Here is a 23446-nt window from a genome sequence, read left to right as displayed (position 1 = left end):
TGGAGACAAAGTGAGACAATCCTCGGAGGTTTTCCTCATCTCCCGGCCATGGACTAAAATACAAAGACAAAGAGGATTACTAGACAGGAGCTGATTGGTTCCCCCAAACCAGGACTCCACCCACATCAAGGCAGCTTGGTCTCTGAGGAGCTTACAATTCCACCCTCAAGGGAACTAGGAAATGGCTCCTCTGATCTCCTACCAGGTCATTTCTTTATTCATGGACCTTAGTCAGAGAGTGAGGAAACAACCACAACTGTCTTTTATAGGAGGGACAGTGATGAGGGGATTATAGGACGAGGGTCCCCACCCCCTCTATCACTCATCGCCATCTTCCCAACACAAGAAGTACTGCACTTCCTTATTTACTCCATGATTTAGTCATGAAGAACAGCGGGGCTGAGCCCCACCAGAGGTCAGAGAGTGAGGATGGGGGGAGAATAACCAAGATGAAGACTGGACTGATCCTGAAGACCACCATCATTGGGGTATTGACTCCTCCCTCATTATCACTTTCTGTTTAAGGGTCCAAAGTTGGAGGATGTTATCACATTATTATCACCATGTAAAAGTCTGTGCTCCAATCACATCATCCGATATAAAATGTCCAGCTGGGAGGAAATGGGGGGAACAAAAGAGAATCCATATTATGTGTTTATATAGCAGTGGGGGGAGGGGGGAGAGCAGAAGTCAGGACTATGGAATGTACAACATGGAGTATATAGTGCAGGGGTCAGGAGTATGTAATGTACAACATAGAGTATATAGTGCAGGGGTCAGGAGTATGTAATGTACAACATGGAGTATATAGTGCAGGGGTCAGGAGGATGTAATGTACAACATAGAGTATATAGTGCAGGAGTATGTAATGTACAACACAGAGTATATAGTGCAGGGGTCAGGAGAATGTAATGTACAACAGAGTATATAGTGCAGGGGTCAGGAGTATGTAATGTACAACATAGAGTATATAGTGCAGGGGTCAGGAGGATGTAATGTACAACATAGAGTATATAGCGCAGGGGTCAGGAGGATGTAATGTACAACATAGAGTATATAGCGCAGGGGTCAGGAGTATGTAATGTACAACAGAGTATATAGTGCAGGGGTCAGGAGTATGTAATGTACAACATAGAGTATATAGTGCAGGGGTCAGGAGTATGTAATGTACAACATAGAGTATATAGTGCAGGGGTCAGGAGTATGGAATGTACAACATAGAGTATATAGTGCAGGGGTCAGGAGTATGTAATGTACAACATAGAGTATATAGTGCAGGGGTCAGGAGTATGTAATGTACAACATAGAGTATATAGTGCAGGGGTCAGGAGTATGTAATGTACAACATAGAGTATATAGTGCAGGGGTCAGGAGTATGTAATGTACAACATAGAGTATATAGTGCAGGGGTCAGGAGGATGTAATTGTCCAAATAGAGTATATAGTGCAGGGGTCAGGAGTATGTAATGTACTACATACAGTGGATATAAAAAGTCTGCACACCCCGGTTAAAATGTCAGATTTCTGTAATGTAAAAAAATGAGACAAAGATAAATAATTTCAGAAGATTTTTCCACCTTTTCCATCGGGCAATATTTGCCCGATCTTTCTTGTAAAAACGCTCCAAATCTGTCAGATTGCGTGTCATCTCCTGCGCACAGCCCTCTTCAGATCACCCCACAGATTGTCCATCGGATTCAGGTCTGGGCTCTGGCTGGGCCATTCCAAATCTTCCATCTTCTTCTGGTGAAGCCATTCCTTTGTGGATTTGGATGGATGCTTTGGGTGGTCGTCATGCTGAAAGGTGAAGCTCCTCTTTGTTCAGCTTTCTAGCAGAAGCCGGAAGGTTTTGTGCCGATATTGACTGGTATTTGGACCTGTTCATAATTCCCTCTACCTTGACTAAGGCCCCAGTTCCAGCTGAAGAAAAACATCCCCATAGCATGATGCTGCCACCACCATGCTTCACAGTGGGTATGGTTTTCTTCTGGTGATGTGCAGTGTTGTTTTTGTGCCAAACATATTTTTTTTGAATTAAGGCCAAAGAGTCCAACCTTGGTTTCATCAGACCAGAACATCTCCCCACATGCTTCTGGGAGACTTCAGATGTGTTTTTGTAGAATGTAGCCGGGCTTGGATGGTTTTCTTCCTAAGAAAAGGCTTCTGTCTTCCACTCTACCCCATAGCCCAGACATATGAAGAACACGGAGATTGTTGTCACATGGATCACACAGCAGGACTTGTCAGATATTCCTGCAGCTCCTTTCATGTTGCTGTAGGCCTCTTAGCCGCCTCCCAGACCAGTTTTCTTCTCATCTTTTCATCCATTTTGGAGGGACGTCCAGTTCTTGGTGAGGTCACTGTTGGTGATGTCACTGTTGGTGATGTCACTGTTGGTGATGTCACTGCTGCACCATATTTTCTCCACTTGATGATGACTGTCTTCACTGTGTTCCATGGTACAGTTATGTTCAAAATAATAGCAGTGTGTTGAAAAAAGTGAATAAAGCTGAAAATCCTTCTAATAGCTTTTATTTCCATCCACACAAATGCATTGGGAACACGACACATTCTATTCCAAATCACAACATGAAGAAAAATACATCAAATTTGTGTTGTTCCTCTAAAAAAATGGAAGAAAAGTGAATATTAGACGGTTCAAAAAAAATGGCCGGGTTTGTATTCTTCTTTACAAACTCAAACATTCACTATATAAACTGAGAAATGTTTGAAGATTTTGCTTTCCTTTGAATGACTTCATGAATATTTGGTTGTAGTCGCACTGTTTCTGAGAACTGCTGTACATCTGTGTTGCATGGAGTCACCCAACTTCTGGCCCCTGTGATCAGGTATTCCAGCCCAGGATGATTGGACCACATTCCACAGTTCTTCTCTATTTCTTGGTTTGGCCTCAGAAACGGCATTTTTGATGTCACCCCACAAGTTTTCTATTGGATGAAGATCCGGGGATTGGGCTGGCCACTCCATAACGTCCATCTTGTTGGTCTGGAACCAAGATGTTGCACGTTTACTGGTGTGTTTAGGGTCGTTGTCTTGTTGGAACCCCCATTTCAAGGGCATTTCCTCTTCAGCATAAGGCAGCATGACCTCTTCAAGTATTCTGATGTATTCAAACTGATCCATGATCCCTGGTATGCGATAAATAGGCCCAACACCGTAGTATGAGGAACATCCCCATATCATGATGCTTGCACCACCATGCTTCACGGTCTTCACAGTGTACTGTGGCTTGAATTCAGTGTTTGGGGGTCGTCTGACAAACTGTCTCCGCCCACTAGACCCAAAAAGAACAATCTTACTTTCATCAGTCCACAAAATGTTGCGCCATTTCTCTTTAGGCCAGTCAATGTGCTCTTTGGCAGATTGTAACCTATTCAGCACACGTCTTTTTCCCAACAGTGGGACTTTGCGGGGACTTCTTGCAGATAGCTTGGCTTCACATAGGGGTCTTCTAATTGTAACAGTCCTCACAGGGAACGTCACACCTTCTTTCATCTTCCTGGAGCTGATTGTTGGCTGAGTCCTCACAGGGAACGTCACACCTTCTTTCATCTTCCTGGAGCTGATTGTTGGCTGAGTCCGCCCCATGTTGGCTATTCTTCTATCCATTCCAATGGTAGTTTTTCGCTTTCTTCCACGTCTTTCAGGTTTTGGTTGCCATTTTAAAGCATTTGCCATCATTTTAGCTGAGCAGCCGATCATTTTCTGCACTTCTTTATATGTTTTCCCCTCTCCAATCAACTTTTTAATCAAGGTACGCTGTTCTTCTGAACAATGTCTGGAAAGACCCATTTTCCTCAGATTTTCAGAGAGAAATGCACTGTAACCAGCATGTACAACATTTGCTGCCTTCCTTCCTTAAATAAGGGCAATAATTGCCACCTGTTTTTCAAAGAATGAATGACCTCACTAATAGAACTCCACACTGCTATTATTTTGAACACGCCCCTTTCAATGAGTGATTCAATGACACAGAATCAGCAGCATGCATGTCATGACTGTCGGGTCTGTTGGATTTCTATGACTCTACTACACCTGCTAGGAAATTATTTGCCATGTAGAAGTATCATTTCCACCAAAAACAGTGATTGATCCGGTTAGTGATGTCTGACTGCTAGTATTTTGAACATAACTGTATATCTAATGCCTTGGAAGTTCTTTTGTACCCTTCTCCTGACTGATACCTTTTAACAATGAGATCCCTCTGTCAAGGTCCTACCTTTTCCCAGAGACTGTGCGGCTTCATGTACTGGCGTCCATCTTGGGTTTCTGCAGAGCATGGTGGGAGTCTTTTATGCCTTCAGGTCTCTGAGGTCCATCCCCCAGAGGGGTGTGGCTGAGCACATATAATCCTGTGATCCGCACATGCTCTTTGCACTTGTGTCTTGTGTCTTTGTGTCGCTACAGCTCTGTTCATACTCTCGTGACTCTCCTGGAATCTGACTCGGCTTGTGACAAGACCATTCTCTGTGTTTTCCTTTGATCTGACCTTCCGTTGCTGAACCCGGCTCGTGACCTGTGATTCTCTGTCTACTGTTCTGTACCGTTTTGTCCTGTTGTTGTCGACCCGGCCTGACTGACTACGCTATTGTCATTCCTACCAGCTACACGCCATTGGCGGTGGCCATTACCGCAGCCGGGGTATCTCGGGGGCTGCGACCTGGTTCCTGGCTGTGTCAAGTCCATCCCCACCATCAGGGGCCCCCGGTGAAGGGCAGCCTGGGACTTAGACTCCACCCCCTGAGGGACTTCGGTCTGTTGGTGGTGGTTGTCATCAGTCAGTGCGTTACCCTGCCACTAGGCCTACCTGTCCATTCCAAAGCCCTGCCCTGACACCCTCTGATGCTTTGGAAGCTCTCTGCAGACCATGGCTTTTGCTGTAGGATGTGACTAAGAAAATGTCAGAAAAGACCGACTAGAACAGCTGAACTTTATTTAGGGTTAATCAGAGGCACTTTAAATGATGGCGGGTGTGTACTGACTCCTAATTAACATGATTGTGAATGTGATTGCTTCATTCTGAACACAGCTACATCCCCCAATTATAAGAGGGTGTGCACACTTATGCAACCACATTATTTTAGCATTTTTTGTTGACTTCCCCTTAAAAGATTTCAGTTTGTTTTACAATTGAGTTGTACAGTTTATAGGTCACATTAAAGGTGGAAAAGTTTGGAAATGAGTTATCCTTGTCTCATTTTTTTACATCACAGAAACCTGACATTTTAACAGGGGTGTGTAGACTTTTTATATCCACTATAGCGTATATAGTGCAGGGGTCAGGAGTATGGAATGTACAACATAGAGTATATAGTGCAGGGGTCAGGAGTATGTAATGTACAACAGAGTATATAATGCAGGGGTCAGGAGTATGTAATGTACAACATAGAGTATATAGTGCAGGGGTCAGGAATATGTAATGTACAACATAGAGTACATAGTGCAGGGGTCAGGAGTATGTAATGTACAACATAGAGTATATAGTGCAGGGGTCAGGAGTATGTAATGTACAACATAGAGTATATAGTGCAGGGGTCAGGAGTATGTAATGTACAACATAGAGTACATAGTGCAGGGGTCAGGAGTATGTAATGTACAACATAGAGTATATAGTGCAGAGGTCAGGAGGATGTAATGTACAACAGAGTATATAGTGCAGGGGTCAGGAGTATGTAATGTACAACATAGAGTACATAGTGCAGGGGTCAGGAGTATGTAATGTACAACATAGAGTATATAGTGCAGAGGTCAGGAGGATGTAATGTACAACAGAGTATATAGTGCAGGGGTCAGGAGTATGTAATGTACAACAGAGTATATAGTGCAGGGGTCAGGAGGATGTAATGTACAACAGAGTATATAGTGCAGGGGTCAGGAGGATGTAATGTACAACATAGAGTATATAGTGCAGGGGTCAGGAGTATGTAATGTACAACATAGAGTACATAGTGCAGGGGTCAGGAGTATGTAATGTACAACATAGAGTATATAGTGCAGAGGTCAGGAGGATGTAATGTACAACAGAGTATATAGTGCAGGGGTCAGGAGTATGTAATGTACAACAGAGTATATAGTGCAGGGGTCAGGAGTATGTAATGTACAACAGAGTATATAGTGCAGGGGTCAGGAGTATGTAATGTACAACATAGAGTATATAGTGCAGGGGTCAGGAGTATGTAATGTACAACATAGAGTATATAGTGCAGGGGTCAGGAGTATGTAATGTACAACATAGAGTATATAGTGCAGGGGTCAGGAGTATGTAATGTACAACATAGAGTATATAGTGCAGGGGTCAGGAGTATGTAATGTACAACATAGAGTATATAGTGCAGGGGTCAGGAGTATGTAATGTACAACAGAGTATATAGTGCAGGGGTCAGGAGTATGTAATGTACAACATAGAGTATATAGTGCAGGGGTCAGGAGTATGTAATGTACAACAGAGTATATAGTGCAGGGGTCAGGAGTATGTAATGTACAACATAGAGTATATAGTGCAGGGGTCAGGAGGATGTAATGTACAATATAAATTATATAGTGTAATGGTCAGGATTCATAATATTGTTATTAAGTAATTAAAGGTCCTTAAAGGGTTGCTTGTCTCCCATCTCCTGAGACTGCACTCAGTGACTTGGGTCTGAGACACTACAGACATATCCCTCCACCCGGCACAGCCAGCAGACCACAGAGCAAGGAACCCTGGGAGAATTGTTCTGTCAGAGATCTTACTAGACCCAGACATGGGACAGAAGAACCAAGACACACACACCCCAGGTGCCTAGGTCACATAATGTCTATGGTGAAAATGAACATATTTCTGCCAGCTGAACCCCAGAACCTCCATAAATCCAGTCTAGATACATAAATTGTATCTGCAGCACAGAGAAGGAAGATTATCCGAGAGAAATCCAGAAATACAGGACGGGGAACACAGCTCAGGAAAGTGACCAGGGGATTACAGGCTGATATCACCCAGTCCCCGCCCTACTCTGGACCAATCAGTGAGCAGTATGGGTGGAGGAATGGATTTAGTGTTCATGACCCATCTGTGCTGATCTCTGTAGGAGTGTCCTCCTCTATAAATGTCCCCGTTATTCCATCCTCCTCCATAGACTGCTGATCATCCCTCACATACGCCTCTTCTTCTTCTGCTTTCACCTCAAATTCTATATCGATTGGATCTCCACTCTAAATCAAGGAAATGAGAGAGAACATCACCTAAAAAATCCACACATCTTCTCTACAAGTCCATGTTCTAGATTCCCCATCCCACCAACCTTGTAATGGTGAGGGATGGTGTGACCTTCCTGTGTGGAATCCCGGGAATACAGAGGACGGGGACATCTCTCTGGTGGGTTCCTGGTATTAGGTGGCTCCATCATATCCTTGTGTCCTTCTGAAAACTCCTCCATCACTCCATACTCCTCATCCTCCTCTTTATACTCTTCTTTACCATCAATATTATCATCCCCGAGGATTCCACTCTGAAAGATATAATAAAACATTCATTGTAACAAACATGCTGTGTATAAATCACAACTACCAATAATTGTCATCATCTACCTGATGATGGTGAGGGATGGTGTGACCTTCCTGTGTGGAATCCCGGGAATACAGAGGACGGGGACATCTCTCTGGTGGGTTCCCATGACTGGATCCATCTGTAGGAAACACACACACTGACTGAATCCATTGTTTCTATGTGTTTATCAGATGATGGGGGATCTAGGTGGATCCTCCGTACTGCTCTCTCCTTTACAATAAAGTCTCCTCTTACCCGGTGATGTGAGGGGCGGCTGATTGTCCATCATGACGTCCTTGTAGAGATCCTTGTGTCCTTCTAAATACTCCCACTCCTCCATGGAGAAATAGACAGTGACACCCTGACACCTTATAGGAACCTGACACACACAATGATACAGTCACCATCCAGACACATCCCTTGTCTGTTACTGGAGAATGTCCCAGAATTCCCGGCACCGCTCACCTCTCCTGTCAGCAGCTCAGTGATCTCTCTGGTGACTTCTAGAATCTTCTTCTTCTTTCTCTCTTCTATCAGGGAGGGAGGTGGAGGCAATGTGATGTCATATGATCTCCAGACTTCACAGGAGGAAAACTCTACATCTGAACACAAATAGTCACATCAAATGATATTCCCAGAATCCTCCTCACCTCTCCATTCAGGTCTCCATTTTATTAAAGCCCCACTTCAGGCTGAGGTATAATTTCCCCCCACAGGACCCCCACACTACGCAGGGTATAGGCTTGTTGCAGCATTCTGATGTCATTACATACAACGCAGGACCAACAGTCCCACTTTACATGTGAGGATACCAAGGGGCCCCACACCCTAAGAGCATCAGAAAAATGTCAGATGGAGGGACATTGGGAGGAGGAGTTCTGAGGTCAGTGTGATGTCATAGGATTCTCTGACTCTGGGTGGAGGGACATTGGGAGGTGGAGCTGTGAGGTCAGTGTGATGTCATAGGATTCTCTGACTCTGGATGAAGGGACATTGGGAGGAGGAGCTGTGAGGTCAGTGTGATGTCATAGGATTCTCTGACTCTGGATGGAGGGACAATGGGAGGAGGAGCTGTGAGGTCAGTGTGATGTCATAGAATTCTCTGACTCTGGATGGAAGGACATTGGGAGGAGGAGCTGTGAGGTCAGTGTGATGTCATAGGATTCTCTGACTCTGGATGGAGGGACAATGGGAGGAGGAGCTGTGAGGTCAGTGTGATGTCATAGGACATATAGACTCTGGATGGAGGGACATTTGGATGGGGAGATTTGAGGGGTCCTCTATATGAGGCTCCCATGCAAACCAAATCATTGTTCCTGGGTGCGTCCTACCTCTCCTAAACTGAAGAGTGAACTTTGACCTTTACCATCCAGAAATCTGTCCGGAATCTGTGGAAGTAAGCTGTCATGTGATCAGGTGACGTGCGGAGGAACGGAGTGTAAATAGCAGACAATTGTCTCCAGAGCCCCTAATGGTGGGGATGGATTTGGCGGCGTGCTGGTGCCAAGTTTCCTCCCCCCAGGGTCACTGCAGGTGTGGAGAAAAGCTGTGTAAGAGGATATGGAGGAGAGATGAGGAGGAGATCCAGGAATCAGGAGAAAGGTCAGGGCAAGCAACAGACGAGCGCATCCAAGAGACCAAGCCGGGGTCACTACACAGAAAATTAATCCTAGGAAACAACAGGCAGGACGAGGAATAGCAAGAAAAAGCTGAGAGACAAATGAGAATATTGCTCAGCCAATGGGAGATGATCTCAGCATGACTTCCATCATGAAGGAGATGAGGGGGAGGGGAGGAAGTCACTGAAGGTGACCATAGATCCATGGAAATTCAGCTGGTTCAGCAGGGATCGCTCACATTTCCATCCATGTGTGGCCACTGCCGGATAAAAGCCACTCCACCAGCGGCTGCAGCCAATAGCTTCAGTGCTGATCTGTGTATTCTGAGAGCGGAGGAGTCCCCCCATTGTCAGAATACAAGAGTGCAGCGGGGAGGATTCCCCCATCCACCTCCAATGTGTGGATGGGGGAATCACTTCAGTTTTTATGGTCATCCCGCTGGCTGAACGATAAAACTGAACCATGTAGGCCAGCTTTGGGAGCAAATATATTATCATCAACTCCTCCTCCTGAAGGGGATCATCTACGTATTACCTCCTCTGCTGCCAGATTCAGGAATGTCTCCTCTTTGCTTCCTCCTGACTCACCTTTCCCTAGAACGTCCTGAGTGTACCTGACATCACTTCCTGTCTGTACCTGACATCACTTCCTGTCTGTACCTGACATCACTTCCTGTTTCTACCTGACATCACTTCCTGTCTGTCTTCCATAGAGACTTCCTGTGTGGGTAGAAGTGAGATCCCCACCTTGTGGAGCTCAGAGGAACTGCAGCCCCGAGAAGCATCTGGTAGTGTGACCCCGGCCTTCTGCTGGGTGTGTATGGACTGTAGATCCTTATAGAGGGGTCACATCCACTCCCACCAAGGGGGACAGAAATATATGACTGCTCGGGGGAGGGGTTTTGGCCCCTTTGATTTTGCAGTAACGTTGATTGTAGATTTAGTCCTGTGGAACATCTGGTATATGGATACAAAGCCCCCCAGCTGGGAGTAAAGGGTGGAAATGGCTGGTGACCCCCAGATTTGGGCAATGATGTCATCACTATAAATGGATAAAACCCGCGCTATGTGTAACAACTCCAAACCTACAAAAACCTTCTAGCGGATTGCTGCTGTAACAAAGGGAAGGATTCCCTGTCATCTAGAAGAGCATTATGTGTCACAGCGCTGTCCTATTGTGTGTGCACAGAAATCATCACAAATACACTACAAATATGTGGAGACATTCAGAGATAAAGAGCTCGGGGCTCCAAATCCTATTCTCTGCACATCCACTGCTTCCACTTTACACCCACTTCATTGGTCTTATGGGGTTTATCAATAAATGAAGGAAACTGAACCGTGTGCAAATCCATCCACAACATAAAGTGCTTTGTGCTCAAGATGCTGCTCCCTGCACATCCACTGCTTCCACTTTACACCCACTTCATTCATCTCATCAGATTTGCTGCTATAGGAAATCATTTATAATGATGTCCCATCTCGCTGTTTGTAAAAACAATTCTGCAGCTAATTGGCCACTAGGATTACTTTTACATGAAAGCCGCCCACCAGCTAATAAACCAGCACTAGAATGATGCCTGTAGCTGCAAGCATCCTCCCGGTATAACCACTCCAAGTCCAGCGACGTTCCAGTACATTGCTGGTCCATGTTGGACATATATGTACCAGCAGAGAACACGGACATACGATGAATCGGGTCTGCGGACCAATATGACTGCAATTCATTCTTTTCTGTAATGTCCATGTTGGGGGTTCGGCCCAAAAATGTTTTAATTTCATAAACGGTGATAGAGTTCCATGTGAATTGTGTGACAAGAGCTGAATTTGGGTGTCGCCATGTATTGTGGTGTATAAATTGCCTTGGCCCACAATTGGTACAAATCTTCTGTGAAGAACAGTGGAAGGGCTGAACACTAGTGCTGGCAGTGACCGGGCCGATCCGGCTAACACTGAGTATTGGGGACACTATACAAAGCCGGCACTAGTATAGTTCTGTTCATGATCAATATATTGATCCGTACAAACACTATACTAGTAATGGCGGTGATCAGCGACCTATAGCGTGAGTGCGACAGTGTGCGGCCAATCTAACGCCAGCTGACCCTGGCTGGGAGGGGCTTACTGACCCTGACACTATGTGATGTCACTAGTGGCAGGAATACAGAGATCAGTGAAACATTCTATATACTGACACTGTACTAATGGCACTGGCTGGGAGATAAGGTGTGGTCATGGTTCCCTACCTACACGGGATGGGGATTAAGGTGTGGTCATGGTTCCCTACCTACATGGGATGGGGAATAAGGTGTGGTCATGGTTCCCTACCTACACGGGATGGGGAATAAGGTGTGGTCATGGTTCCCTACCTACACGGGATGGGTGATAAGGTGTGGTCATGGTTCCCTACCTACACGGGATGGGGAATAAGGTGTGGTCATGGTTCCCTACCTACACGGGATGGGGAATAAGGTGTGGTCATGGTTCCTACCTAAACGGGATGGGGGATAAGGTGTGGTCATGGTTCCCTACCTACACGGGATGGGGAATAAGGTGTGGTCATGGTTCCCTACCTACACGGGATGGGTGATAAGGTGTGGTCATGGTTCCCTACCTACACAGGATGGGGGATAAGGTGTGGTCATGGTTCCCTACCTACACGGGATGGGTGATAAGGTGTGGTCATGGTTCCCTACCTACACGGGATGGGGAATAAGGTGTGGTCATGGTTCCCTACCTACACGGGATGGGTGATAAGGTGTGGTCATGGTTCCCTACCTACACGGGATGGGGAATAAGGTGTGGTCATGGTTCCCTACCTACACGGGATGGGTGATAAGGTGTGGTCATGGTTCCCTACCTACACGGGATGGGTGATAAGGTGTGGTCATGGTTCCCTACCTACACGGGATGGGTGATAAGGTGTGGTCATGGTTCCCTACCTACACGGGATGGGTGATAAGGTGTGGTCATGGTTCCCTACCTACACGGGATGGGGAATAACACTCATGATAAATAATGACACAAACATTATTGATGATATACTGGAGAGGAACTCTAAGGACATGGGGCTGCTAAATACTGAGACCAGAGCTATTAGAGAACAGCTGGAGATGCAGGAATTAGCTATGGAAAGCATGAGTGCTGCTCTGACAGGTCTGTGTGAGATGACAGAGGACATTTATCAGTCAGCGATACGCCAGTAGGAGGAGCTCGAGCGGCAGCGCAATGACGTCATATGCGGCGGCGACGCCATCTTGGTGCACCCGGATATATCCACACATGCAGTACACCCATGCTGTAGTGGAACTAATGCTGTGAAAACATCTACAGATGTGAGTAGATCCAAGTCTTTATATTTTAACAATAAAAGGTTTCACACTATATCAGATTTTCTTACTTTATTGGGGACGAGTTTGGAAGGTCATTGGCCCTGAGAAGCAGGAGAGTTCAGGGGAGACCCCGGTACAGAGGAGGAGAGAGTCCCAACATTACTACTAACAAGGAAGCTTTCCTGTGGAACAGCAATACTGCAAGGCTCATTGGCCCTGTGGGGCCGGGGCAGGAAGGTGAGGGGGCACCCCAGCCACTGAGGACTGTCACTGATTGGTTGCACACCGGCATGAAGATCATAATTATTATCATGAATTGATTATTTCCATTAAGGACACTTTATTATTGTGTTGTGCATGCCACACACCATGAAGGGGTTTATGCACCCATGTAGCATGTATTGAGGGACACAAGGACTATTGCACTTTATAGGCCATCTGGAATATTGGGGTTCTATTTACTTCTATACACTTATGTGTTTCTATCACATCCTTGTAAGAGTTTTCTATATGTGCTCACATCAGTTTATTTGTATTATTCCATTATATTTGTCTATGTGATATTATTGTCTAGTGCTGCACTACCTATATATTCATCTCAGCCCCCCTGACCACATTGTGACCCCTCTGGCTATCACACCTGAGCTGCTAATCAGCTTCTGACCAACCATTAGGGTGTAGATCCCCCTGGCTGAACTAGGAGGGCGCTACAATGTATAATCTTCTACCTCAAAAGTCCAATTTTACTAGAAATACAAAAAGTATATGTGAGCTAGAAGGAATCACTCTCCTGTGGGAACACTTCAAACATTAGAGCTCCCCCTAGCTGCAGCCTGGTAATGACATTACTAGGAGGTCTGTTCATTTATCTGCTCCATACTTCCCGTCTTTATATAATTTAACATAACATAATACAATATAATAGAATATATTATATCTCCTGACATTTAGGGGTCTATTCATAAAAAACATTTGTCTAGCAGAGCGCTCAGTGACAAAGCATGTACATTCCTTCTGTGTGAATGGGGAACAATTTAAAATGAATTTTGACTTAAAATGGAAAATGTTGCCTTTTGTTAGAATTTCTATGAGGAAGATCATATTTTCATCGTTTCCCCGGGTTGAACCATGGGAGTTATTATACCAAATAATACACAAGGGTCATTTTCAGGTCTCAAGTCTCACAAGGGACAAACTTTTCCCCAACTGAAGTATTTAGTTCTGTGTATAGAGAAGGAATGGAAGCCGGGACCCCTCAGTGCAGGAACAAGGGGGGGGTGATTACAAACACCAAATAATCCCGTGGTGGTCCCCACATCCTCCAGTCTAGCTGAGATGTCATTGTTCTGCCAACGAGAAGGATGAACAAGTGGAAGAGATGCAGTATATGGAAGTATTCTCTACGTTTCTGCAGACACAGGGACCACTATTTCAAGCTGAGGGATTCTGGGAGAGCTCAGGAATAAACGTCACAATGGAAGAGTTTCTGTCCTCCAATGTAATGAGGACAAGAGAAGTCCCACATCATGGATTATACACTGTGTCACGGATAAAATGCACGCCCATGACAACTAGATAACCAAGGCGTGGTCTGCCCGTGACTTGGGGTAAAGAGGGAATGAGGGGGACTTTGAGCATATAAGACTGGTCAGGATATACTTTCACAGCCCGCACTACCTCTGGCCACCACTATAGGGAGATTCCACTCCAGCTGGGTGACCACACACAGGCAGATATGAATCTTATATACAATCTGGTGCACGCTAAGGATTGAGGAGCAGTCTAGCAATTGGCACACCCTTCTAGGATTCCTCCAGCTATCCTACAAGCTAGAACCCCAGTGTTAATCACTCTTCTACTGTCCACACACCTCCACACCAGACACACAACACACGGTAGCTTGCCACCACCCAACAGTTTGTCCACAGACTGGTCTACTGGGCCACCACACACACACAGATCACCGTCTGGCAGATCTATGTTACAATCTGCAGGCAATCTGCCAACACGCAGTACAATTGCATACAGATTGGCAATGAACTTAGACCGAGCACATAGACTCTACAATACAACAATCTCTCCGGAGATATGAGCCCGAGCTTAGTACACAGAAGTCACTTATTCATTTTATGATTTAATATCCCAAAAGTGGGCAATGTATTAAATATGTACAAAGAAAAAAAAGTTGCAGAAAATACAAAAAGACACACAATTGGCTATTCACAATAAAATAAAAGGGAATAAAAACAGAAATAAAACTTTTACCAAGATTTATCCTGAGACTGGAGCAAGTCAGAGAAAGTCCACGATTCACCAGTCACATGGAACCGGCTCCGTACAAATCACCCCGTCCATATCTCAGGGTCCTCAATTTATTGAAATATGGATATGGGCTGCACATGAGCCCTTGGCCAATCAACCCTGGGGGGTGTTCCTGTAGCAGCCCATAGGATGTTCTGGGTTCTGAAGTGCCCAGAGCTGAATGGGCCAGGAATGGTTTGGATCACTTGGTCAGCGATAGAATTTCCGACACCAGTGTGTTAGTCCGAACACAACAGTACCAATCGCTGTTCAGCTGTTGCAATCAGGCACCATAGAACTGTTTCCTGTGTTTCTCTGGGATTCCACAGGGGCTACAAATACAGTTTTACATGCAGATGTAGCCTACAGTGTGTCCAATCAGAAGGAAGTATTTTCATCTCTCTGCAACAAATATTTTAGCTTTTATGAGATGACATACATTCCTTTGATTTGTGGATATAAATCAAAGCTGACAGAAACTTCGGAGCCTTCTCAAGGTCTCCTGCTGACTCTTGTAGCCGAAATGACTAGGATTCTTCTTCTAGGTTCAAGAAGGTGGCAAACTCTGGCTACATAGGTGACAACATTGTATTGGCATCCAGGTGACACCTCTACCCTAGAAGCTGCTCTGTCCTTTCAGATGCTAATTGGTGAACATATGTCTCTGACCGAATACTGAACACTGATTGGTGAACATATGTCTCTGACTGAATACTGAACACTTATCTGTAATAACATGGAATAAAACTAGATTCACAATTACATATTTCTACTGATCACCTCACATCTCAGCTACCCGACCCTTACATTTATGTTACGCACTGCTCCAAAAAATGAAAGGAACACTTTGAAAACCCATCAGATCTCAATGAGGAAAAATCTCCTGCTGGATCTCAATACTGACATGGGCTGGGTAATGTGTTAGGAATGTAAGGATGCCCCATTGTTTGATGGAAATTAAAATGATCGACCTACAGAGAACTGAATTCAAAGGCACCCCAAAAATCAAGAAAAAATGATGCAGTAGGTGAGTCCATTTTACCGAAATTTAATTGCAGCAACTCAGAATGGTCCTCGGTAGATTGTATGGCCCCCACATGCTTGCATGCATTCCTGACAATGTTGGGGCATGCTCCTAATGAGACCACAGATGGTGTCCTGAGGAATTTCATCACTGTGCTCCTGGACAGTCTAAAGTGCAACCGGGCAGCTTGGATGAATCTAAACATGACATCCCAGAGGTGTTCTATTGGATTTAGGTCAGGCCAGCATGGGGGCCATTCAGTGGTATTAATTCCTTCATCCTTCAGAAACTGCCTGCACACTTTCGCCACATGAGGCCAGGTATTGTCGTGCACCAGGAGGAACCAAGGACCCAATGCACTAGGAGGAACCCAGGACCCACTGCACCAGGAGGAACCCAGGACCCACTGCACCAGTGTAGGGTCTGAAAATGGGTCCAAAGATTCATCCCAATACCTAATGGCAGTCAGGGTGCCATTGTCTATCCTTTAGAGGTCTGTGCGTCCCTCCATGAATATGCCTCCTCAGACCATCAGTGACCCACCACCAAAACTGTCATGCTGAATGATGTTAAAGGCAGCAGAACGTTCTCCATGGCTTCTCCAGACCCTTTCATGTCTGTCACATGTGCTCAGGGGGAACCTGCTCTCATCTGTGAAAAGCACAGGGTGCCAGTGGTGGACCTGCCAATTCTGGTGTTCAATGGCAAATGTCAATCCAGCTCTATGGTGCTGGGTAGTGAGCACAGGGCTTACTAGAGGATTTTGGGCCCTCAGGCCACCCTCATGAAGTTCCTCCTTGCACAAAGGAGCAGATACGGTTTTGCTGGTGGGTTAAGGAACTTCTACGGCCCTTTCCAGCTCTCCTAGAGTAACTGCCTGTCTCCTGGAATCACTTCCATGCTCTTGTCTCCTGGAATCTCCTCCATGCTCTTGTCTCCTGGAATCTCCTCCATGCTCTTGTCTCCTGGAATCTCCTCCATGCTCTTGCTGGGAGACACAGCAAACCTTCTTGCAATGGCAAGTGTTGAAGTGCCATCGTGGAGGAGTTGGACTACCTGTGCAACCTCTGTATGGTCCAGGTATGACCTCATGCTACCAGTAGTGACACTGACCCGAGCCAAAAGAAAAACTAGTGAAGAACAGTCAGTAAAGATGAGTAGGGAAAAAAATGTCAGTGGCCTCCACCTGTAAATTCCTGTTTTGAGGGTTGTCTCATTGTTGCCCATCTAGTGCACCTGTTGATAATTTCATTAACACCAAAGCAGCTGAAACTGATTAACAACCCCCTCTGCGACTTCACTGACCAGATCAATATCTCAGGAGTCTCATTGACTTGATGCTAGACTCTGATTAATAAGTCTTTCATTCATTTTTTGAGCCGCGTATTATGAATGCTAACTCTACAAAGCTGCAGATCTGTGAGAGTTCTTTTCTGGATTCTTCTGTTTATAGATTACTGAGACCTTTACAGTAAGATGTACATTTCCTCATGTAATGTTCTATTTGTGTGTTTTGTTTTTTATGTTTCACTTCCCTCCACCCATCAACCAATAAGTTTGGAGACCACTGCTCTAGTGGGACCAGGGAAAAGAAAGAAGAGATGCAGCAGAGCACAGCACTGGATCAAGAATAAACTCAGGGTAAACGGATCCACCTTGCATTAGAGTGGAAAGACAGCTGTGATGACATTTGCGTGCTGCTGCCCAGAATCTCTGGCGAGAAGGGGGAGTACTTTAGTCCACAGACACACTCCCGGGATGGATTACTGCTACCCAGCCTAACCAGAGGGATACCACCTACCAGGAGCTCATAGGGGGACCCCTAGTGGAAGAGGACCATCAGCCTCATACCCAACAGAGGGAGGACCACCCACTATCAGATGACATCTGGATTATTTATACACAAAACCGCATTTATTATGTGCGTCCGGTGAGTGCGCATTGCCTTATCACTACCACACGGGTACCGGGTCTCTAAGTCACCTGAGCACTTATATCTTTATATTGATTTGCTGGACTATCTTCTTCGGCTTTTGAACTTTTATTTATATATATTTACAATTTAATAAGGATTTATTTTCATTTCTTTACACACATTGGTTTTAACATCGAGCGCTGCACTTTATATATACATTGCTATTTCCTAGGGTGATATTGGTACCTTTTTTGTGCATAGCAGCTTGTTACCTATATACTTAGGCGCTTGTACTACTTACTGCATACATTTTTGTTTTTTCTGTTGGTTGGACTGGATGGATTGGTGTCTTTTTTCCATCCAGATGAACTCTGTAACTATGTAACAAGGTGACTCCAGTAACACTGCTGAGACTCATTTTGTTTTCGTGAAAAGGTACAAAAAGGAACCTCCCTGTTTCCATATAATTCATGCTATATGAAAAGACGTGATGGGGATAAAATACCAGATTGTCTCATAAGAATGTAGGACGTATATTATGGTATGTTTGCTGATTTGTAATCCCATGATATATATTTAGTGTGTTGGAGTTTATCGGTATTGTTAGGAATATTGTATGCATGCTACCAAAGCCGTAATCAATCAGTAGATCAGTATACAAATTATTCTTTTATTATCTCTCCTCTGTGTGTACAACTATTATTCTAATTGCTTTATGTAATCCAACCTCCTGATAGTTACAATTCTCCATTTAATCACTGTTACACCAAAACGTAATGATTGTAAATGAGGAATAATATCTACTCTCCAAGGCATTCTATAGATTTCACAAGGGACAATTTGTTATAGTGAAATATTCATTTTTCCCGATCACAGATTAGTTACATCTTTCCCCAAATAAACTCAGACCAGACAATTCTTATCCAAGGATGACACCCAGTGGCCATGGGAGGTAATGCTTGAGTAAACATGGGTTAGAGAATCAGATTCCCCAATCACAGAGAAGGTTCCACCTCCTGGCCAGGTTTATTCAGATTTGATGAGAGTATAAGTCATAACTAGATAAAACCGGCAGGAACACTCACAGAGGGAGGACCGCCATCTGGAAGGTAGACATCATCTCAGACTCAGATCATCTAAAGACACTCATCAACTGAAGAAGAGACGCCATTTTGTGGAAGCTCAATCCCAACCGTTAATTGGCAGCCATCTTTGAGTCTGATCATCAGTTCTCCAAAAAGATGACCTGATACTTGGAGGGTAATTATATATTTTCTGTTGATTTTGCTTGCTTAGACTAGTAAGTCAATTGCCACATTCCTTTGTAACCTAATAACTCTCCCCATGATAACATCACTTCAAGTTAAGTCATTTATAAAAATGTTCCTGTTCTTAGGCCATACTGGTGAACTATTCTGCAGTTTATTCCTTCTGCAGGAGACAGATTATTGTCCGTTTTTATTGGTTATGATGTTTACAGGGAGACTGATTATTGAATTTAATTCACTCTATATTAGAATTTTTACAGAAACATCTTAGTGTCAGTGTAAATCACAATCTGACTATTGTTTATGGTGTTTGTAGGTGACTTATGTAAATAAATATTGATTTTCATACTCTGCAGTCTATACCTACACAGATCTTGTTTGAGTATTTAAAGAATTTTTCAGATTAAGTTATTTTTATAAATCATTTTTGTATTGGAGACACTGTGATTAAAACCAAAAATACCTCATTTGGCCTTTAGATGACGCTAAGTATCCTAGCAATTAGCACCATCTAGTGTCCAAAGTGTCAGTGAACACCTGAACAATTGATTTAGTCAGCTAAATCAATTGTTCAGGTGTTCCCTGACAATTTGGACACTAGATGGTGCTAATTGCTAGGATACTTAGCGTCATCTAAAGGCCAAATTAGGTATTTTCGGTTTTAAATCAATGGTTGGTTTAACTCTGTGGTTTTATGTAATTTATATCTTCAATGTTTGAAAATGTATGATCTCAGGTATTTGTACAAAACTACCCCTAACATAGTAAACTAAGGGGTCTATGCAAAATATATATTGGGGGAGGTGACAAGCATGTGTCCAGCTGTGACAAATTCTGGCCATATTTTAATAAACTCAGTGATTTCCTATAATCGTCAGCTCCCTCTAGTGGCCATAATGATGTATTACTTCCAAAATACCTCAATCAGGAAAAACAGTTTAATACCACATTATTGCCACTAGTTGGAGCCAATGATCATAGGAAATCCCTGTATGAAAAGACCAACATGTGACATGGCTGAATGAATGCTGGTCATATTAGTTCATCTATTCTCTAAGTGGGGCGGTATCTATTGGGCCAATCCCTTTTACAAACCACACATAATATCGCCCTTCAAAGTGAAAACAGAAACGATTTGCAGAACATCAAAGAGTAGAAATATTTTCCGGTGGATCCCCTCTACCCAGACCCCATATGTAGACATAGAACAACAAGCTGTGTTCCCTCTCGTGCCGCACTCCTCCAACCACCCAAACCCACACAGAAGCCAAGGGAAATAATGAGAGGAAAGTTCCCTCCTAGTTTGGGGCGGAGTTCTCCTTCCCTCCTGTTGGGGGATGGGAGAAGGATGGACTGAAGACAGAGAGACGCTTCGGGGTCACCACTGTTCTGTAGAGCCTTGAAATGAAGGACATCAACTTCAGAAGTTCTTGTTGTCTGTGTAAAGTTCCCCGATAACGAGATCTGGGCTCTCCCGGCTTCTAGCTCTGTAACCCGCTATATCATTATCAGGAAACGCAACTCCGACACCCAAGAAGGGCTGAAGTTGTGTCCTTCATTTCCAGGATCTACTGACCACTCTGCACCCTGACATTTACTGCACTTCATCCATGTCTTTGGGGACCTCTGATCTCCTTATCAACTGTTTCTTCCATGATGAAGATCAGCCATGGAGTATATCTGAGGTGTATATCAGGGTGTGCTTCTTCCCCACATGAGAGCTGGGATGTCCAGCAACATTCATCTAGAAGACATTTCCCGCACTCAAGGCACTAATACACCTCCAGGGTTGTGTGGGACCCCTGATGTACAGGAAGACAGGACTTCATTGAGAAACATTTCCCTCACTTAGGACAGGAAAGTGGCTTCCCCCCTGTGTGATGTCTCTGATGTCTGGAAAGACTGGACTTCCATGAAAAACATTTCCCACACTCAGGACAGGAATACGGCTTCTCCCCCGTGTGAGATCTCTGATGTGTGGAAAGATGGGTCTTCTGAGAAAAAGATTTTCCACACTCAGGACAGCAATACGGCTTTTCCCCCGTATGAGATCTCTGATGTATGTAAAGATCGGACTTCTGTGAAAAACATTTCCCGCACTCAGGACAGGAATACGGCTTCTCCCCCACGTGAGATCTCTGATGCGTGTAAAGACTGGACTTCCATGAAAAACATTTACCGCACTCAGGACAGGAATACGGCTTCTCCCCTTTGTGATATCTCTGATGTTTGTAAAGATTGGAGTTCTGTGAAAAACATTTCCCGCACTCAAGACAGGAATATGGCTTTTCCCCTGTGTGAGATCTCTGATGTGTGTAAAGATGGGACTTCACTGAAAAACATTTCCCGCACTCAGGACAGGAATACGGCTTCTCGCCCGTGTGAGATCTCTGATGTTTGTAAAGATAGGACTTGACTGAAAAACATTTCCCGCACTCAGGACAGGAAAATTTCTTCTCCCCCGTGTGAGATCGCTGATGTGTGTTAAGATTGGACTTAAATGAAAAACATTTCCCGCACTCAGCACAGGAATATGGCTTCTCCCCCGTGTGAGATCTCTGATGTGTGTAAAGATAGGCCTTCGTTGAAAAACATTTCCCACACTCAGGACAGGAATACAGCTTTTCCCCTGTGTGAGACCTCTGATGTATGGTAAGACTGGACTTGCATGAAAAACATTTCCCGCAGTCAGGACAGGAATACGGCTTCTCCCCTGTGTGAGATCTCTGATGTGTGTAAAGATAATACTTAGTTGAAAAACATTTCCCACACTCAGGACAGGAATACTGCTTCTCTCTCGTGTGATATCTCTGATGTATGTAAAGATAGTACTTAGTTGAAAAACATTTCCCGCACTCAGGACAGGAAAATTTCTTCTCCCCCGTGTGAGATCGCTGATGTGTGTTAAGATTGGACTTAAATGAAAAACATTTCCCGCACTCAACACAGGAATATGGCTTCTCCCCCGTGTGAGATCTCTGATGTGTGTAAAGATAGGCCTTCGTTGAAAAACATTTCCCACATTCAGGACAGGAATACGGCTTTTCCCTTGTGTGAGACCTCTGATGTATGGAAAGACGGTACTTGCATGAAAAACTTTTCCCGCACTCAGGACAGGAATATGGCTTCTCCCCTGTGTGAGATCTTTTATGCCTATTAAGATGGTATGTAGAATGGAACCTCTTTCCGCACTCAGTACAGGAGAAGCTCTTCCCTGTTGGAAGGCCGGCCCGGTCCCGCACAGTCTGAGGTTCCTCAGGATACGAGGAATCCGATGGTCCATCTACACTGGGTGGTGCCGGATGGACATTGGAGGGAGCCGGGTTTTCTCCTGGACTATACTGTGTGATGTCCTCATCTTCTACTTTCCAGTCTGGAGACAAAGTGAGACAATCCTCGGAGGTTTTTCTCATCTCCCGGCCATGGACTAAAATACAAAGACAAAGAGGATTACTAGACAGGAGCTGATTGGTTCCCCCAAACCAGGACTCCGCCCACATCAGGCAGCTTGGTCTCTGAGGAGCTTACAAGTCCACCCTCAAGGGAACTAGGAAATGGCTCCTCTGATCTCCTACCAGGTCATTTCTTTATTCATGGACCTTAGTCAGAGAGTGAGGAAACAACCAGAAGTGTCTTTTATAGGAGGGACAGTGATGAGGGGATTATAGGACGAGGGTCCCCACCCCCTCTATCACTCATCACCATCTTCCCAACACAAGAAGTACTGCACTTCCTTATTTAGTCCATGATTTAGTCATGAAGAACAGCGGGGCTGAGCCCCACCAGAGGTCAGAGAGTGAGGATGGGGGGAGAACAACCAAGATGAAGACTGGACTGATCCTGAAGACCACCATCATTGGGGTATTGACTCCTCCCTCATTATCACTTTCTGTTTAAGGGTCCAAAGTTGGAGGATGTTATCACATTATTATCACCATGTAAAAGTCTGTGCTCCAATCACATCATCCGATATAAAATGTCCAGCTGGGAGGAAATGGGGGGAACAAAAGAGAATCCATATTATGTGTATATATAGCAGTGGGGGGAGGAGGAGAGCAGAAGTCAGGACTATGTAATGTACAACATAGAGTATATAGTGCAGGGGTCAGGAGGATGTAATGTACAACATAGAGTATATAGTGCAGGGGTCAGGAGTATGTAATGTACAACATAGAGTATATAGTGCAGGGGTCAGGAGTATGTAATGTACAACATAGAGTATATAGTGCAGGGGTCAGGAGTATGTAATGTACAACATAGAGTATATAGTGCAGGGGTCAGGAGTATGTAATGTACAACATAGAGTATATAGTGCAGGGGTCAGGAGTATGTAATGTACAACATGGAGTATATAGTGCAGGGGTCAGGGGGATGTAATGTACAACATAGAGTATATAGTGCAGGGGTCAGGAGTATGTAATGTACAACATAGAGTATATAGT

The 23446-nt window shown here is 44.6% G+C and overlaps 1 protein-coding gene across 1 annotated transcript in view; it reads right to left on the bottom strand.

Moving 5' to 3' along the window:
- The window catches only part of LOC149445495 (uncharacterized), a 97347-nt gene that overhangs the window by 20123 nt on the left and 53778 nt on the right, over nucleotides 1-23446 (bottom strand). The window contains exon 3 of the mRNA XM_089653761.1: nucleotides 20952-21735. Coding sequence (XP_089509887.1) covers nucleotides 20952-21735 — 784 coding nt within the window. The remainder of the gene's footprint in view (nucleotides 1-20951; nucleotides 21736-23446) is intronic.

This window comes from Staurois parvus, unplaced genomic scaffold, assembly GCF_062004578.1.
Source record: "Staurois parvus isolate SC_StPar_1 unplaced genomic scaffold, SC_StPar_1.0 ptg000720l, whole genome shotgun sequence".
NCBI classification, from domain to species: domain Eukaryota; kingdom Metazoa; phylum Chordata; class Amphibia; order Anura; family Ranidae; genus Staurois; species Staurois parvus.
Note: the sequence above shows the minus strand (reverse complement) of the source record. Positions and strands in the feature narration are given on the sequence as shown.